Raw genomic sequence first — 15596 nt, 5'->3', positions numbered from 1 at the left:
ACAACATTCTTAGATCTTTCCTTACCTGCCTACATTCGTACTCAACACCTGTCCTAAAGATACCACAGTCTCCACCATGCCTCATTTCCAGATAGTAAGACAGGCCCTGGGTGAGCACCTGTAACCCCTAGAATCTCACCGTGCTCAGAACGTGGGTTGGTGTGCAGCCACGTGCAAGTGGAGCAGAAGGGAAGGAAAACAAGGCAGATGAGAGAGAGCCGATTCCAAAGCTTACTGTATCCCATTGGGAGCTAGGTAAAGGTACCCCTGCCAGTACGGGCCAGTCGTGTCCGACTCTAGGGTTGTGTGCCCATCTCACTTAAGAGGCCGAGGGCCAGCGCTGTCCGGAGACACTTCCGGGTCACGTGGCCAGCGTGACGAAGCTGCTCTGGCGAGCCAGCACCAGCGCAGCACACAGAAACGCCGTTTACCTTCCCGCTATAAAGCGGTACCTATTTATCTACTTGCACTTAGGGGTGCTTTCAAACTGCTAGGTGGGCAGGAGCTGGTTACCGAAGACGGGAGCTCACCCCGCCGTGGGGATTCCAACCGCCGACCATACGATTGGCAAGCCCTAGGCACTGAGGTTTTACCCACAGCGCCACCCGCGTCCCTATTATTGGGAGCTAGGTCACGTTTAAAGGTAAAGGTAAAGGTAAAGGGACCCCTGACCATTAGGTTCAGTCGTGGCTGACTCTGGGGTTGCGGCGCTCATCTCGCTTTACTGGCCGAGGGAGCCAGCGTACAGCTTCCGGATCATGTGGCCAGCATGACTAAGCCACTTTTGGCGAACCAGAGCAGCGCACGGAAAACGCCATTTATCTACTTGCCGTTTACCTATTTATCTACTTGCACTTTGACATGCTTTTGAACTGCTAGGTTGGCAAGAGCAGGGACCGAGCAACGGGAGCTCACCCCATGGCTGGGATTCGAACCGCCAACCTTCCGATCGGCAAGCCCTAGGCTCTGTGATTTAATCCACAGCACCACCCGCATCCCTAGGTCACATTTAAATACCGCCTATTTCTCTAAGGAGGACACATGAATCTCCCCCCTCCCTGTTTCAGCCTCACAAGAACCCTGTGAGGTGGGTTAGACTGAGAGAAAGAGAGAGTAACTGGCCAAGGTTCACCCAGTGGGTTTCATGGCTGAGTGCAGATTTGAACCCTGCTCTCTCCCAGTCCCAGGTGCTAGTCTGACACTCTAGCCACTGCACACCACTGTTTCTTCCGGAAACCTTGAAATGCGCCAAAGTCTGATAGTGCCTCCTTATTTTGCATGAGTGGTCCTGCCTTGGATACAGGGTTGAGATTGCTACTGGCAGACATGGCAGAACCCACAACAAATGATGTTGGAAACTCTTCAGATCCACAGGATGTGGTCTGCTATATACTCTCAACACTCTCTTGAGACAGAAATTCACTCTATTTGCCTATTTCCATTCTGCTCCCAGGCTCAGAAGAAATGGCGCTGCAGAATCCAACTCCAATAACTCATCATAACTAGATTCCCGGTAGAAATATTAGGGGGCACAGGAAAAGAAATCTATTACTCTCTTAATTAAATGGATGTGGAGAGGGCTGCGTTTCCTCTCGTCTTTGTATGTCTTAAAGCATAAAACTCAATTAAAATGTGCTCACAAGAGGCCATTTATCCATAATGAGAATTCTACATTTCTAATGCGCATTAAAATGTTGATATTGTTATCAGCTAAGGAGATAGATAAGAGAAAGCACCATCTCATTTCTGATCTTGATTCCATAGGGATGTAAATCAGAATAAGCCTCAATAGTTTTACAAAATTGGCACCAGTGCAACTTTGCCTCAGAGCCTGACAAGTATCCATCATCTGCATGTCTGGCTAGATTTTTGCATTTTGCATTTCTCCACTCCTCTTTTCTTTGTTATTTCATATTCCTTCATTGCCATAGAAGCTAGACAATGACTTCATGCACGCTGACAAAAGCTGAGCTTTTAAGGCATAGGGGTGCGGGGTGGGGAATCCTGAGAGGGACTGAAGGGAAAGTCAATGGTTCCAAAAAATTCATGCATTTTCCATAGTCCAGCAGACGTCCTTTGGCAAAGGATATTGCATTTTCGAAATCCTTGAGCTTCAATATGTTATTATTTATTGCATTGCATTTACACCCCACCTTTTCATCCAATGAGCTTGAGGCGGCATACATGGGTCTCCCCCCCCCCATTTATTTCCCGCAACAACCCTGTGAGGTAGGTAGACACTCAATGACTGCCCCAGTGATTCCCTACCTTGGGGGGGGGGGAGGGAATCGCAGGCCATGGGGTTGCTTCATCTGGATGGAGGTGGGAAGTAAGGCAGTGGTGGTGCTGTGGTTGCAGTCTTGGACTAGGTCACAGGGGTCTGCAACCTTTAAGACAAAAAGAGCCACTTGGACCCATTTTTGAAGAAAAAACAACTGGGAGCCGCAAAACTCGTCATTATAAAAATAACTTTTTTTTCACTTTTTTATTATTTCTTTGTTTGACCCCTCAGAATTACTTCTCCTCATAGAAATAAACGTTAAATTTACAAGTTACCTTTTTGTGTGTGTGTGTTCTTCACTCCCCTTCAAAACAGTGACCAGCGTACATGCCCCCTTTCAATGCAGTGACCAGCGTACATGCCCCTTACAATGTGGCAGGCGGGCAGGCGGGAAGGTGACATTGGGACGGTGCGTGACTAACGCACGCACTGCCCCCATGCGACGTCACAGCCAGTACAGCGCCCACCACAGTGGGGAGTGTCGGGGCGCACAATGCGCCTCCTCCCCTCGCTAGTATCCGCCCCGGAGCCGCAGCAAAGGTGTAAAAGAGCCACATGCGGCTCCGGAGCCGCAGGTTGCAGACCCCTGGACTAGGACCTGGGTTCAGCTCCCTGCTCAGCCATGAAACTCACCTGGAGTGACCTTGACCCAGAAAGCCATGTATGTCACCTTGAGTACAAGAAAAATGTGAAATACTAAGGCAGAGGGGGAAATTTCTCTCCCACTGCAACCCCCCTCACTATCACTGCTTCAGCCTGACTGGAATGGGTCTCTGAACTCCGATAACACCTCTTGCTTGTCTCCGTGCAGGACCTGTGCAGACATTAGGACTTTAACTCCAAACCAGCATTTTCCCCTCCCCCTCCCCCCAACATCCAGAGCCCCTTGTTTTGCATGTAGGAGGCCTGGGGCCACCGCAGATGTTGTTGGGCTTCATCTCCCATCAGCCCCAGCAAGCATGGCCAGTGGTCACATCTGCACCATCCACAGAAAGCTCTCTTCTCCCCCTTTAACAGCCATGGCTTGACCCAAAGACTCCTGGGAGCTGCAGTTTGTGAAGGCTGCTGGGAATTGTAGGTCCTCGACCCCCCAGCCTTCATTCCCTGGCAGGAGGGGTTGTGTCTAAGAAGGTTTGTGGTTGGTCGGACACATACACAAACTATCTAAAATCAAGGATAGCTGACTGGGGAAGGGCTATCGCCCAGGGGGGGAAGGTCTCTGGCGCAGGACACACGGAGGTCTCCCGGTAGGGCTGGGAATATTCGTTGTCGGAAACCCTGGAGACAATACTGAGTTAAATGGACCACTTGGTCTGCCGGGGTCTGAGGCAGCATCCAGACTTCCTATCCAGCCTGATGGACAAGGAGCTCTGGTGGACGCAAAAGTTTGCTTGCTGTTTTGTGACATCTGAGCCAGTGTCATTAATGAAGGGGCTTTGATTTTTGTTTGGGGGAGTAAGTGGCGTTTAACCCGCGTGCTAAGGTAGCTCTGTTTTCTCGGTATATTTGATGGACTCTCCCCCGCCCCCCACCACCCTCGTGAACGGCAGATTTATTCGCCTAGCCAACAGCGCCCAGGAGATGACATCATTATCCCTGTCGTGGAAAACGCGGCTGCCCCAACCCATGCACGGCCTTTTCCGGCTCCTCCTCCACCAGCGCCCCGAGGGAGATGCGCCACGTGCCAGGACCAAGAGCTGGAAGGGCGGCTCGTCAGTGTCTGCCCCTAAAACACACATGGGCGTGCCAAAACCCTGGCATTGTGGCTACAAAAGATCATTGCAAACGAGCTTTTAAATGCCGGTTGCTGGAAGCCACAGGAGGGGAGAGTTTCTCTTGTGCTCAGGCTCTGCTTATCTGGTTGGCATCTGTGAGAACAGCATGGTGGACTAGGTTGGCCATTGGGCTCACCCAGCCGGCTCCTCTTAGGTTTTGATGGAGCCTCCAGGTCCAGGGGCAGTCTATCGAGATTCCTAGGTTCTTAGGGGTACTTGCCCACGGTGAGAAGAGTGTGCCAGACCAGATGGGCCATTGGCCTCATCCAGCAGTCTCTTCTTACCTTCTTATCGGAGAGATGCGGTTGCACAGCTCAAGACTGGCTACGGCCAAAAGATGCTTTAAGCCAGGCTTCCTCCACCTCGGCCCTCCAGATGTTTTTGGCCTACAACTCCCATGATTCCTAGCTAGCAGGACCAGTGGTCAGGGATGATGGGAACTGTAGTCTCAAAACATCTGGAGGGCTGAGGTTGAGGAAGCTTGCTTTAAGCTTTTCCAGTGGATGCTTTGTCGGAGAAGCGGAGAAGAGATTCTTTCATCTGTATTAACGTGAGCACAAGAGCTTATTCCACTTTGCTTAAACCGATTTTAAAGGGGTCGAGGGGTGGCGTGATCCTGCATCAGTGGGGGTCTTATCCCAGAGAGAACATCCCGCTCGGTGAGCAAGGACCTCGCCAAACAACTGTCGGGGGAGGGCATGTTTACCGAGAGAGTAGAGGAAGCCTAGAGGGCAGCTTGGAAAGATTCCGGAGAAATTTCAAGCATCCAGATTAAATTTCATAAGAAGGAAGGAATGTGAATCGTGCCCACTTAGCTCTTCTTTGTAATCACAAAGGTGCCCTAGCTTCGGTGAAGAACACACACACACACACACACCCCTCCGGGAGCTTGAATAAAATAACGACTTCTGCTGATATGCAAGCCCCCCCGCGACACATACCTCAGATGCATTTAAAACATGAGTGTGTGCGCGTGCAGCTTTTTACGAGAGCGTGTACACGAACACTACCTCTCTGCTACATGCAGGTAGATATACAGTTGTGTGTTTGTATGATTTAAAAATCTTGCGCACAATTCTATGGGAGCAGGAATACCCAAGCCTACTTCTGCATAAACGCCCAGCTCCCTAACTAACTCACACCCCGCGCCTGCATTTAAAACTGCTGCTTATACACATGATGCGTGTGCTTGTAAATCTTCACAGTAGCGTGAACACTAAAAGCCTACTTCCGCGCACATGCAAGCCCCGTCCTTAGGTAAACACGCGCACAATTCATTTGAAACGAGGGCCGCGCACAAAGCGTCCCCGTGTTTCTGGCAAGCGGCCACGCCCTTCCCATGAGATCCCAGGAGCCATGCGGAATCCGAGCCAAGGCCCATCTGCTCTGCTCCGCCACTATCCTGCTAATTTTGTCTAGCAGTAATTGATATCCAAAGGCATTTCGCTATCCGTCCATTTTCGCTGCCCTGGCCCTGGAGAAGCCTCTCTTATAAAGACCCAGCTGTCTGGGCAGGAGAGGACTTGGGGGCAGAAGTCCAGAGCTTTGCGCGGCGAAATGGTCAGGAGGAGGACCCCCAAATGCAGTAGGGCTTTTGCATTAAGTAAGGTACAATTTTCACTGTGTAACCATTAAGGCTGCAACTCCCATGCCCGATTCTGGGAGAAAGCACCGCTGAATTCCATGGGACTTACTTCTCAGTGGACGTGCATAGGATTGTGCTGTTAAGTCTCGAATCTAAAATTACCTAAATGCACACAACGGCAGCTGTGCGCACATAATACAAACATGTGCAAATCATATACCGATATGTGCCAGACAGGCATAGATTGCCGACGTAGTCAATTAAGAATCCATCTTTCCACAATGGCTAATAGATGTTGAGTTTAAAAACCTTTTTATATATGCCTTTTATTGTATATTTTTTCGTTTTATTGCTGCGAACTGCTTTGATATTTTTCTTTTGATGATATAGTGGTATATAAATATTTTTTATAAATTAAAAAAAACATACCTTTCAAGGATCTGGTTCTGGCTGCTTCTCATGTGTTCGTATTTGGATTTTACTTCCGTCCAAGCAATTGCATGATATAGCCCAAGATATGTATTTTGATATGTATTTTGCTGGGTGTATGCACAGCAACAAATAAACATGCATTTTGTTGCACACACCAGCGGTGTTGCACACACTCTCTCCTTTCCTATTTGGAATAGCCAAGTAGGAATTCCTGTGGCTTTGATCCTGCCATCCCTTTCCATGCACGGGGCTGCAATCCTTTGCACACTCGAGCAAGCTCCGCTGCAGACACAATGGAACTTACTTCCGCGTAAACGGGCACAGGATTGTGCTGCAGCCCCTAAGGACTACGAGCTTTTCCTGCTCCCAAAAGCAGTTTGGAAAAACGCATAGGCCGGGTCAGTTTGTGGGACCTGGCAGGGCACACGTAAAGTCCTGGTGCAGAAGGCAAGGCTGGCTGCACATATGCTCAGCATTGCCACTTGTGCTTAACTGTTGTCTTGAAAGAGGCATGTTGGAGCCTCAGGTGGGATGCGGGTGGTTCGGAGGGCTCGGGGGTCCCCACCCTCAAAGCCCCTTTGCGCTTCCCTTTGCGTTGTCCCAAGCGTGAGACTCCGCTCGCGTTGGAATTCAGCCCTGCGCAAATACGCGCGCCATATGCAAGCTGTTCCGCGCAGCGGAGAGAGACCTGCCGCAAGCTGCGCGGCTCAGCTGGGGCCTGCTCCGGGCGGTGGTGCTTAGTGGGCGCTCCTTGGGACTGAGATGGCGAAGGAGGCCAGCAGCAGGTGGCGCCAGAGCCAACGGACACGCGGAGCCAACGAATTCCTATCGCCGTCCCTGCCCAGCTGAGTTCCGCAAGGGAGCTGGAGAAGGTGGCAGGAAGAGCCATCCCTCTAGGCTGGAGGGATTGGGAGAAGGTAGGCAGGTGGGTCCTGGCAGAGGGCAGCTGGGGGCTCCGTTGAACCTAATAGACCAACATCCTGCAGCTCTGGGATGGGCGACGAACCCTTTGCCTGACTGAGTGTTTCCCTGAACCAGCCGTGATTGCAGGGGGTTGGACCAGGCGACCCCCAAGACCCCTTACAACTCTACAACTGATTCTATGATAGGGGGCTTACGTCGCTTTGCTTCTCTAGGCGGCAGACTGGGATCAGGTCGTGGTGGCCACCCTATTTTGTTCTTTCGCCCAGGCAGGTTTTTTCAAACTCAAAGTAACCCAAAGCCAGAGGGCCCTTCGTGGGGCGTAGGCCGGGGCAGGGTATCCAGATGACAGGACCCGCCGCCCCTTTAGGGTGAGAATAGGAAGCGATGAGGGGTATTTTCATTTTAGGGGTCTTTCCACTTTGCCTTTTTCAAAACACCGCAAACAAAATGTCGTGTCCAGTCTGACACCTCATTTATGGCAGTTTCTTCCCTAAGAAAAAGAATGGTATATCCCCTTACCTGAGAGTAAACTCCATTGGACGCAACGGAGTTTCTCCCAAGTAGACATGCACGGGAATTGCAGCGGAAAGACACGTTGGGTTGTATTCAACTGCTGGTTACTCAGAGTCGACCCATTCAAATTTATGGATCTCAATTATCAATGGACCTTAATGTGTCTACTCTGAGTAAAAGTCTGTTGACTACAACCCGTGTTTTACAACGCAGTTCCCATGCATGACTACTCGAAAGTAAGTCCCATTGCGTTTACTGGAGCTTACTTTCATGTATGATTGCGGCAGCCTTATGTTTCCTAGCGAACAAGCGCGTGCATTTTTCTTTTTCTTTTGTACATTCCGCCCACCAGGAACTGCGGACTTTGCATTCTTCCTCGCCCATAAAAGGCCATCCATACCATTCACCTGTCCATAAAAATCCATATCCATATAAAAATCCCATATCCTTTAAAAAGGGAATGATTTGGGTATTAAAGACTCCGGGGTGGGCCGGGGGTGGGGAGCCTGAAAAATAGATGCGGTTTGCTCAGCGCAGCTGTTTTAATGTTCAAAGCCGCCGCGGCATCTGGGTGCAACGTTTGATCGCCAGCTCCGTTTCATGCTAAACGGATCCTGGGGAGATTTGCTCAGACATTCCCTTTCGATCTAGCGCCGCTTTCATTCTCGGCTCTGAAATCTAACATAACACACTTTGCCTATTTGCAAATTACAAAACAAGGCTCCGAATGTCCACTTTTAAGTCTGTTTTATTATCATTATTCTTGACTTTCCACATACAGAGGCACGGTGAAAAAAGGTTATCGTTGCTCAACCTGTTCCTTTCTAAAGGATTCCTTGCACAATAATAATTAACAATCACACATTAGTGATACCATCGTTATTTTTTCCCCTCTCCGCTCTGGAGACGATTGTGCTGACTTTCTTAGTTGACACTGGGTTGCATATATATATCTCTCTCTACTTTAACAGAGGCAAAAACCACCATGATCATTCCAAGCCAAGCACGACTGCATCCTTTGCAAACGATATTTAAATTGTTTCCACTCTCAACACAGCAAAAAAATCAACCCACCGGGACCTCCCATCGTTTTTGCCTTTGAACATCACAGAACCACATCAAGGGCAAGCACGTTTCTCTAGAATCAAGACTACTCTACCCAATAAACATTTAGCAAATACGGATCTTCGTGGAGGTGACATGACTCAGACAGGGCTGCAGGAAGAGGGGGGGAAGGGGGTCAGTATCCAGACCAGGAATTGGGAGCCCTTAGGACTCAAACTCCACGCGTCCACCAGCGGTCCAAAGTCACGCACAGACATAACACACATTTATCTACAGCACGGCTCCAATTATTTAACACAGGTGATCCTGACCAGCCGATGAGACAAGCTGGGGATCTGGGCCGCTGCCTGGCACGGATCCTCATTTCACTGACCTCCTTGACCGCAAGCTCCTTCACACGGGGTTAAGGGGCTGGAGAGGGGAAGGCAATTCGGGGGTGGGGATTCGGGAGCTGTCCAGCACCATTAACCTCCTGAACTGAAATGGACACCCTTTCCCTAAACGCCAAGGGAGACTCTCGCTCCCAGACTAGGGCCAGCGACTGTTAATGCATTGTTGTCGTCGTGTTTTCGTTAATTTCCTTTTTAAAAAACAACAACAAAAAACAACCATAACCAATTGTAAATTTCAATTTTAGAAAAGAAGTTGCATCTGCGAAAACGCGGAGGCGCGTGGGAAAAGTGGGGTGCGTATTTCAGAATATTGGTGCGGGAGCGGACCCTAACCAATTTCGTTTCCAGCCTATCAAATCCACGAAAATGAGGAGGGAGTGCGTGGGAAAGGGGGTGCGATTTAGAAGACAGGTGATGGGGTGGGGTGGGAAACGTAAGCTTTTGTGTTTGGAGCATATGCAGTAGAGGGTTTTCAAGGAAAGGGGGGGGGGTGAATTTCTCCAGGCTGTGTGGCCCATACCCAATCCATTCTTTTGCCCGAATATTTAGGACATCTCTATAAATCCGTGGGGGGGGGGATCCCTCCTAAAATCAGCCCCTGAACAAAGCCAGCCTTAGGCGCCGACTGCTGGACGCTCTCGGTGTTGGGGAGACGTCCCTTCCCGGTGGCAGGAGCACCTTTCCAGAGAAGGTCGCAGCCGATCAGGCAAGCGGTGCCCGAGCCCCAGTGAAGAAGGGCGCTTCCCTTCGGTTTCTGCGCGCCCGGAGCTCCGGGAACCGCCCGAGGGAAGCCTCAACGGGGCGGTTGCCTGTAGTTGCCGTTGATCTCCTGGGAGATCGTCACAGCCTCGGCTCCGAGCGGGAGCCGGTCACTGTATTCGGAGCCCACCTCGAATTCCTCCGGGTTTGTTTTGGACTGGGACTCCGGGATGGAGCTGGCGGCCAGGCTCTCGTCTCTCTCCAGCTGTCGTCCCCCAGGCAGCCCCCTCCGCCCCTCCGCCTCTCCCTCCGCCCTCGCCTCCTCCTCCTCCTCTTCCTCCTCGCCTTCTCCTTCCCCCACCTCACTGGGGTCGTAATTCTTCTCGGATTCCAGGTAGGAGGCCCGCGGGTCGAAGTCCGCCGCCATGTGCTTCTCCATCTGGTCCGGGTTCTGGGCTTTCATGATGAGCTTGTAGGTCTTGCCCTGGTACTTGGAGAGCAGGTGGCAGCAGGTGGCGCCCAGCAGAGGGATGGTGGCCAAGCCCAGGAGGAAGACGCTCACCACCACGATGATGACGAGCGAGGGCACCTCCCGCTTGGTGGTGAAGACCACCTGCACCTGGCAGTCCTCCCCGACGTAACTCATGCAGACGGAGTAGTTGGTGCCGGGGCTGAGGCCTTGGAACCAGTAGGAGTTCACCCCTTCCTCGATCTGGGACCACTGCACCAGGGAGTGGCCCCTCCGGCCCGCCTCGCACAGGTAGAGCCTCCTCAGGTGGACCTTCTCTGGCTGCGTGTAGAAAGGGGTGATCTGCACCTTGGCCTCCCTCTCCGAGACGTCCAGCGCGATGACCCCCAGGTCGAAACTGTGGGGCTTGAGGGCTCCGCTGCGGTTGAAAGCGTGGTTGGAGACGTACTGGGGGGCCTCGCTCGAGCCGCACTGCTTGGCCAAGACGGGCGGCCCCGACGGCCCGCTGGCGTTCCGGGGCCCGGGCGCGTGGTAGCTCCTGGGCGTGGGTCTCTCCGGAAGGAGCTTGGTCCTCTCCTCGGCCTTCATGACGCTGTTCTTGGAGGCCTTGCCCTCCGGCTTCCGATCCCCGGGCTGGGCCTTGCGGTCCCCCAGCGAGCCCGCCGAGTCCTTCGCGGGGGCGTCCGCCACGGCGACGTGGACCGAGCTCTGGTTGCTGCCCATCTCGTTGGCAGCCAGGCAGGTGTAGGTGCCTTCCTCCTTCTTGCTGAGGTGCGGGATGAGCAGCGTGCCGTTGGCGAAGGCCTGGAATCTCTCCCGGTCTCCTCTGGACCAGCCGTCGGAGGGCAGGGCGTTGCCTTCTCCTTCCGCCGCCTTGATCTCCAGGGTCTCGCCGGCGGCCTGGATCCTCCAGGTGACCTCGGGCTGCGGGAGGCCCAGGGCGTGGCAGTGCAGGGCCAGAGCCAAGCCGTAGGAGAGCCGGGTGCGGTCCAGGTTGGGGTGGTAGCTCAAGCGGACGCTAGGGGGCGCGCAGTGCAGGTAGGGCACCTTGGCCAAGGGGAGCCCCTTCCAGGGCTCCGGGGCGGCGCAGGTGATGGCGTTGCGGTCTGGGATGGAGATCAAGGTGTTCTCGGTCCAGTTCTTGAGCCACATGAGCTGGCAGGTGCAGTTGAAGGGGTTGTTGTAGATCTGCAGGTGGGACAGGGAGGTGAGCGCCTCGAAGGTCCCCTCGGCCACCTCGGAGAAGCGGTTGTTGTTGATGCGGAGGGAGCGCAGGTCCCGCAGGGTGCGGAACGCCTCTCCCGGCAGGTGGGACATCCGGTTGTTGTTCATCTTGAGGAGCTGGAGGGCGCTGAGGTTGCGCAGGTCTCCCCAGGGGAAGTCGGCGATCTGGTTGTGGCTGACGTCTAGGTTCTTCAGCTGCACCAGGATGGCCAGGGTGCCCTCCTCAATGACCCCGATCCGGTTGTGCGCCAGCCACAGGGAGGTCACCTGCGTCACCTCCACAAAGGAGCCCCTGCGCAGCTCGGCGATCTTGTTGGCCGACAGACTCAGGGTGGTCACGTTCGACGGCAGCCCGGACGGCACCGCCTCCAGGTTCTTGTAGGCGCAGTCAGCGAACTGCTGGGCGTACTTGTCCACGCAGGCGCAGGGCTCCGGGCAGCCGCGGATCGGGGCCCACAGGAAGGTCGCCGCCAGCCAACAGCGCAGCAGCAGCAGCAGCGGGGACGCCCCCGACAGCATCTTAGCCCTGCAAGGGTGCGGGGAGAGAAAGTAGAAGACCACGGTCAGAGTTGGTCTACAGCATAGCCAGCAGGAGGTCTCCTACCTCCAAAAACATCCGCCGTCAGCCACCGCGGCCACTCAACTACAACTCCCATCAGCCATGACCATTGGCCACGCGTGCTGGGGCTGGTGGCAGTGGGAGTCCTTAGGCGTCTCCTCCTATTTCTCCGTTTGCCAGCGTTAATCCATCTAGCCCAGTATTGTCGATACTGGCTGGTAGCAGCGGGTGTCCAGGATTTCAGGCAGGGAGCCTCTCCCCGCGCTACCTGGAGATGCCAGCGGGGATTGAACGGGGACCTTCTGCATGCCCAGCAGGGGCTCTGGCGCTGAGCCACGGGCCCCTCCCTCCTTTCCGAGGCCACCCTTTCCCGGGCGCTGGAAAGCAAAGCCCCTCGAGCTCTGCAACGCTGGTTCCCTCGCCAGAGCGTTCAGGGTGCCTTTGAGGCTGCAGCCCTAACCCTGGCTTCCCGTGGATTCAGCGGGGCTTGTTCCCAGGATTGCAACCTTACTCTCTTTCTGTGGGGGGGGGGGCAGGAAAGTCAGTAAATGAGAGAGGGGCTTCTCAGGAGAAAAGGAGCACCCAGCCTCTTTCCCGCTCGCTCTGTTTGACTGCCAGCGCCCAGAAAAATAAGGGGTTTCGAAATGATCTAGAGCAGGCTTGTCCTCTCTCTCTCTAGCCAGCCCCTCTCCTCTCCTGCCTCGCTCCTTCTCTTTCTCCGTCCAATTTGCAGATCAGCCCCGAGACGCCCCTTCTTCCTTGTCACCAGCTAGCCCCGCTTGTCCTCCAGGTGACACGGATCGACCCCCGTAGATCCCAGCGCAGACTTCCTCCGGTTTCTATCCCCGACGGCAGCCCCTCGACGTCACCCCACCCTCTACACAACCTAACCTCCATATGGAGATAAGAATATCAGAATAATGTAATCTTGATTGCAGGGGTGGACTAGATGACTCCTGGGGGTCCTTTCCAGTCCAGCATCCTGTTCTTACATTGGCCCCCGGGTGCCCATTATGCGAAGCCCCCCGCAGGATTCGACCGCAAGAGCCCTCTCCCCTCGCGGCGTTGCCAGCAACGGAAGCATCGCTGCCTCCGACTGTGGAGGCAGAGCGTGCTCATCGTGGCTAGTAGCCCTCCATAGCCCCCTCCTCTCCATGAATGGGTCCCATCCTCTTCTAAAGCCACGAGAGATGTGGAGATTCACACCTCTCCCCCCCTCGCCCCCCGCCCCGCCCCACCACACAACCAACCACTCCTTTCGGGAGGTGCACGGCGGTTTATCTTTGTGTTCCCAGCCTGGCTCTGCTATGTCCCTTCCCAAGCCTTTACCCTGCGCTTTAGGAGAGCCTTCTGGTCTGCAAACCGGGGGGAGCAGCTTCAGCGCCCCCCAGCCCCCTCCCCTACAGTCCGCTGAGCCCCGACAGCGGACTCTGCCCTGCGCCAGCGAGCGAGCGAGCGAGCGCATCCTTCCTCGCTCATCTCCCCGGATGCCGCCGCCTTGGGTACCAACATCCCATCTTCCCCAGGTTCCTTCACGGGATGTAGGTCCCCTCTCTCACGCAAGCCCAAGCCGTGCCCGCCTCCCTTACCGTTCCATCCTGGGCTCCCAAGGGTCCCTTCTAGGGCGGCAACATCACCAGGAGGGACCCCACGACCGGACGGGTCCTGCGGAACTCCCGGCACAGGACCGAAGGCGCCGCCATGGAGGCTCCTGTCCGGAGCGCGAAGAAGAGCGGCGGAGAGGCTCTCCCCGCCCCGGAGATGCCTCCTAGCCCTGGGTCTGCCTGAAGACGGCGGCGGCGGCGGCGGCGCTGAGCTCGCCCCCTCCTCTCCCTTCCTCCCTTCCTCCTCAATTCCAACCCACTTTTAAAAAAATAATAAAAAAATCACAATCTATTGCTAGGAGAGGCCAAGCGCGCCCCCGAGGCGCCCGGGGATGCGCCTCGCTTATCCCACCTCCTTGGGTGGATGTAGAAATCGCAGCCTATGCCCACCCCCAAGTAAAGACCATGCAATATTTATCACGTCAATATGTCTCCAAGTCACCCTCCTTCGCCCTCCGCCACTCCGCAGCAATCCAGCCGGCAGGTGGGCTGCTGCTGTTATGATTATTAATATTATTACTATTTAATCCGCCTTTGAGGCGCAAATTGGAAGCAAATAGCTGAGCAGAGAATTGTATCTGGGGATCCAGGAGGAGATCAGAACGGATGGAAGGCAGGAGCCGTCGAGATCCCTCTGATCCCCCGACCTACTCTCATTGCCTCCTCTCTGCCCCACCCCCCACCCCATTATTCCCGCTTCCTTTATTAATTAATATTTTTTATTGATTTAAGTACAAAGTGCAAATTCATTATAAAAACACGAAATAATCTCAGGCCCTCAGTAAAAACAATCTCCCTCCCCCCCCCCCCACGCGGCACAATAATTCACACGATCTTCATATTTGAGAGGAAAATCAGCTGTTGCAACAAGAAGCCTCCTGAAGGGTCCTGGTGCAAATCCTTCTACTTTTTCTCTTGCCGCCTCCTCCTGAACTCAATTCCAGCAAAATATCCCAAGTGTTTAATTGCCAGAACTGGACCCCTGCGCCAGCCTCCACGGGAGATATTCTGCACCCCCGCACACTAAAAGAATAAGCTTGACAGGCTGCTTTTCAGGTTGTACCGGTACTTGATAATTTAAAGAAAGGAACGTGTTGCGGGGCAGAGTGCTGGAAGTGACATTTGTCCTTGGCGGGGGGGGGGGGGCGGCATTTAGCCCAAGGGCCACATCTTATTGTGGCGACCCTTCTTGCACCAGCCTGTCTGGAACAAAAAACGGGCACAGCAAGGCATGTGACTCTGACCTCTCTGAACAGTAAGCAGGGCTGGCACGAGGCATTCGGGAACCTGAGGCGAATTAGAAAATTGCGCCCGCAAGAATACTCGTTTGTTAAGTGTCCTACGCGCGCGCGCGCGCAAGAGACGCGCCTCTTTCTTCTAGCAAAGGCCACGGCATAAATCGCACTGCTGTTGCATGTGGTGTTTCTCGCAGTTCAGAAGGATACACAATTCAAGGAGAGGAAAGTAGGTGGTCTGGCTGTGCCCCCCCCCCCCCATGCCTACCTTAGTTTTCTGTGCTTTGTGCAGGAGCAGCAACCGGGCCAGGGAGCTGTGAAAGCTCCCCATTCGCGCGAGAAACCCGGCGCTTTTGAAAGAAACTCTGTCGAAAAGCCGACGATTTGGTTGCAAGTGAGGGTGGCTCCAAAGGCAGAGAGAAGGGGAATCAGAAGGCGAAAGCGAGGCAATAAATGAAAATGAGGACTGAAGTTGGTGCACCCTCTTACTTGTGTAAGTAAGTCTCGTTGTTTTGAGTAAACACACCCGGGAATGGAAGCGAGAAATGCAAATTGCATTTCCTGATCGCAAAACCAGGAAGCAAAGCTGAGCGCGAACGCCGGCGGTCGGGATGGGGAGGGGGGCGGACTCTCAGAAAAACCACCTGCAAGGCTTTGCTCGATGGTCCCTCTCCGCCCTGTGGGCGAGCAGGGTGCGGGTGACGCCAGGAAGTAACGCTGCGCTTGCTTGTCGGAAAGGGGCGGCAGCTGGAGGGGAAGCTGCAGCAGCTGCAGCCGCTGCTGGGGCAGACATAGCAGCAGCAGCCGCCGCCGCCAGGGCTTGGCGAGGGCCACCCGGA

General features: G+C 54.2%; 1 protein-coding gene and 1 long non-coding RNA gene across 3 annotated transcripts; one reads left to right on the top strand and one right to left on the bottom strand.

Annotated features, from left to right (window-relative positions):
- Nucleotides 1–6096: 6096 nt before the first annotated feature.
- LOC310686671 lies at nt 6097–9170 on the top strand. Its single transcript, XR_014516033.1, has 2 exons — nt 6097–6990; nt 8482–9170. It is a non-coding gene; the product is annotated as an uncharacterized lncRNA (long non-coding RNA).
- LOC310686613 (immunoglobulin superfamily containing leucine-rich repeat protein 2-like) lies at nt 8241–14119 on the bottom strand. 2 transcript variants are annotated; one of them, XM_083460485.1, is made up of 2 exons: nt 13508–14119; nt 8241–11885 (listed from the first exon to the last, which is right to left on the bottom strand). In XM_083460485.1, the coding sequence occupies exons 1-2, from the start codon at nt 13513–13515 to the stop codon at nt 9761–9763; spliced, it is 2133 nt and encodes a 710-aa protein (XP_083316611.1). In that variant the 5' UTR covers nt 13516–14119; the 3' UTR covers nt 8241–9760. The 2 variants fall into 2 exon arrangements, with proteins under 2 accessions (XP_083316611.1, XP_083316610.1); XM_083460484.1 differs by lacking the exon at nt 13508–14119 and adding an exon at nt 12911–13117.
- Between the last annotated feature and the right edge of the window lie 1477 nt (nt 14120–15596).

Source organism: Podarcis liolepis (genome assembly GCF_965112155.1).
Source record: "Podarcis liolepis genome assembly, chromosome: 9".
Lineage (NCBI taxonomy): Eukaryota > Metazoa > Chordata > Lepidosauria > Squamata > Lacertidae > Podarcis > Podarcis liolepis.
The sequence above is the reverse complement of the archived record's forward strand: the minus strand, read 5'-3'. Positions and strand labels throughout refer to the sequence as shown.

Bases quoted from the DNA above. Each gene is read 5' to 3' on its own strand.
- LOC310686613 (XM_083460484.1), bottom strand. From the start codon at position 13,074: ATGGAGAGGAGGGGGCTATGGAGGGCTACTAGCCACGATGAGCACGCT. The intron at 11,886-12,910 runs GTAAGAACAGGA...GCACCCTTGCAG, and splicing joins ATGGGCACCCGGGGGCCAAT to GGCTAAGATGCTGTCGGGGG.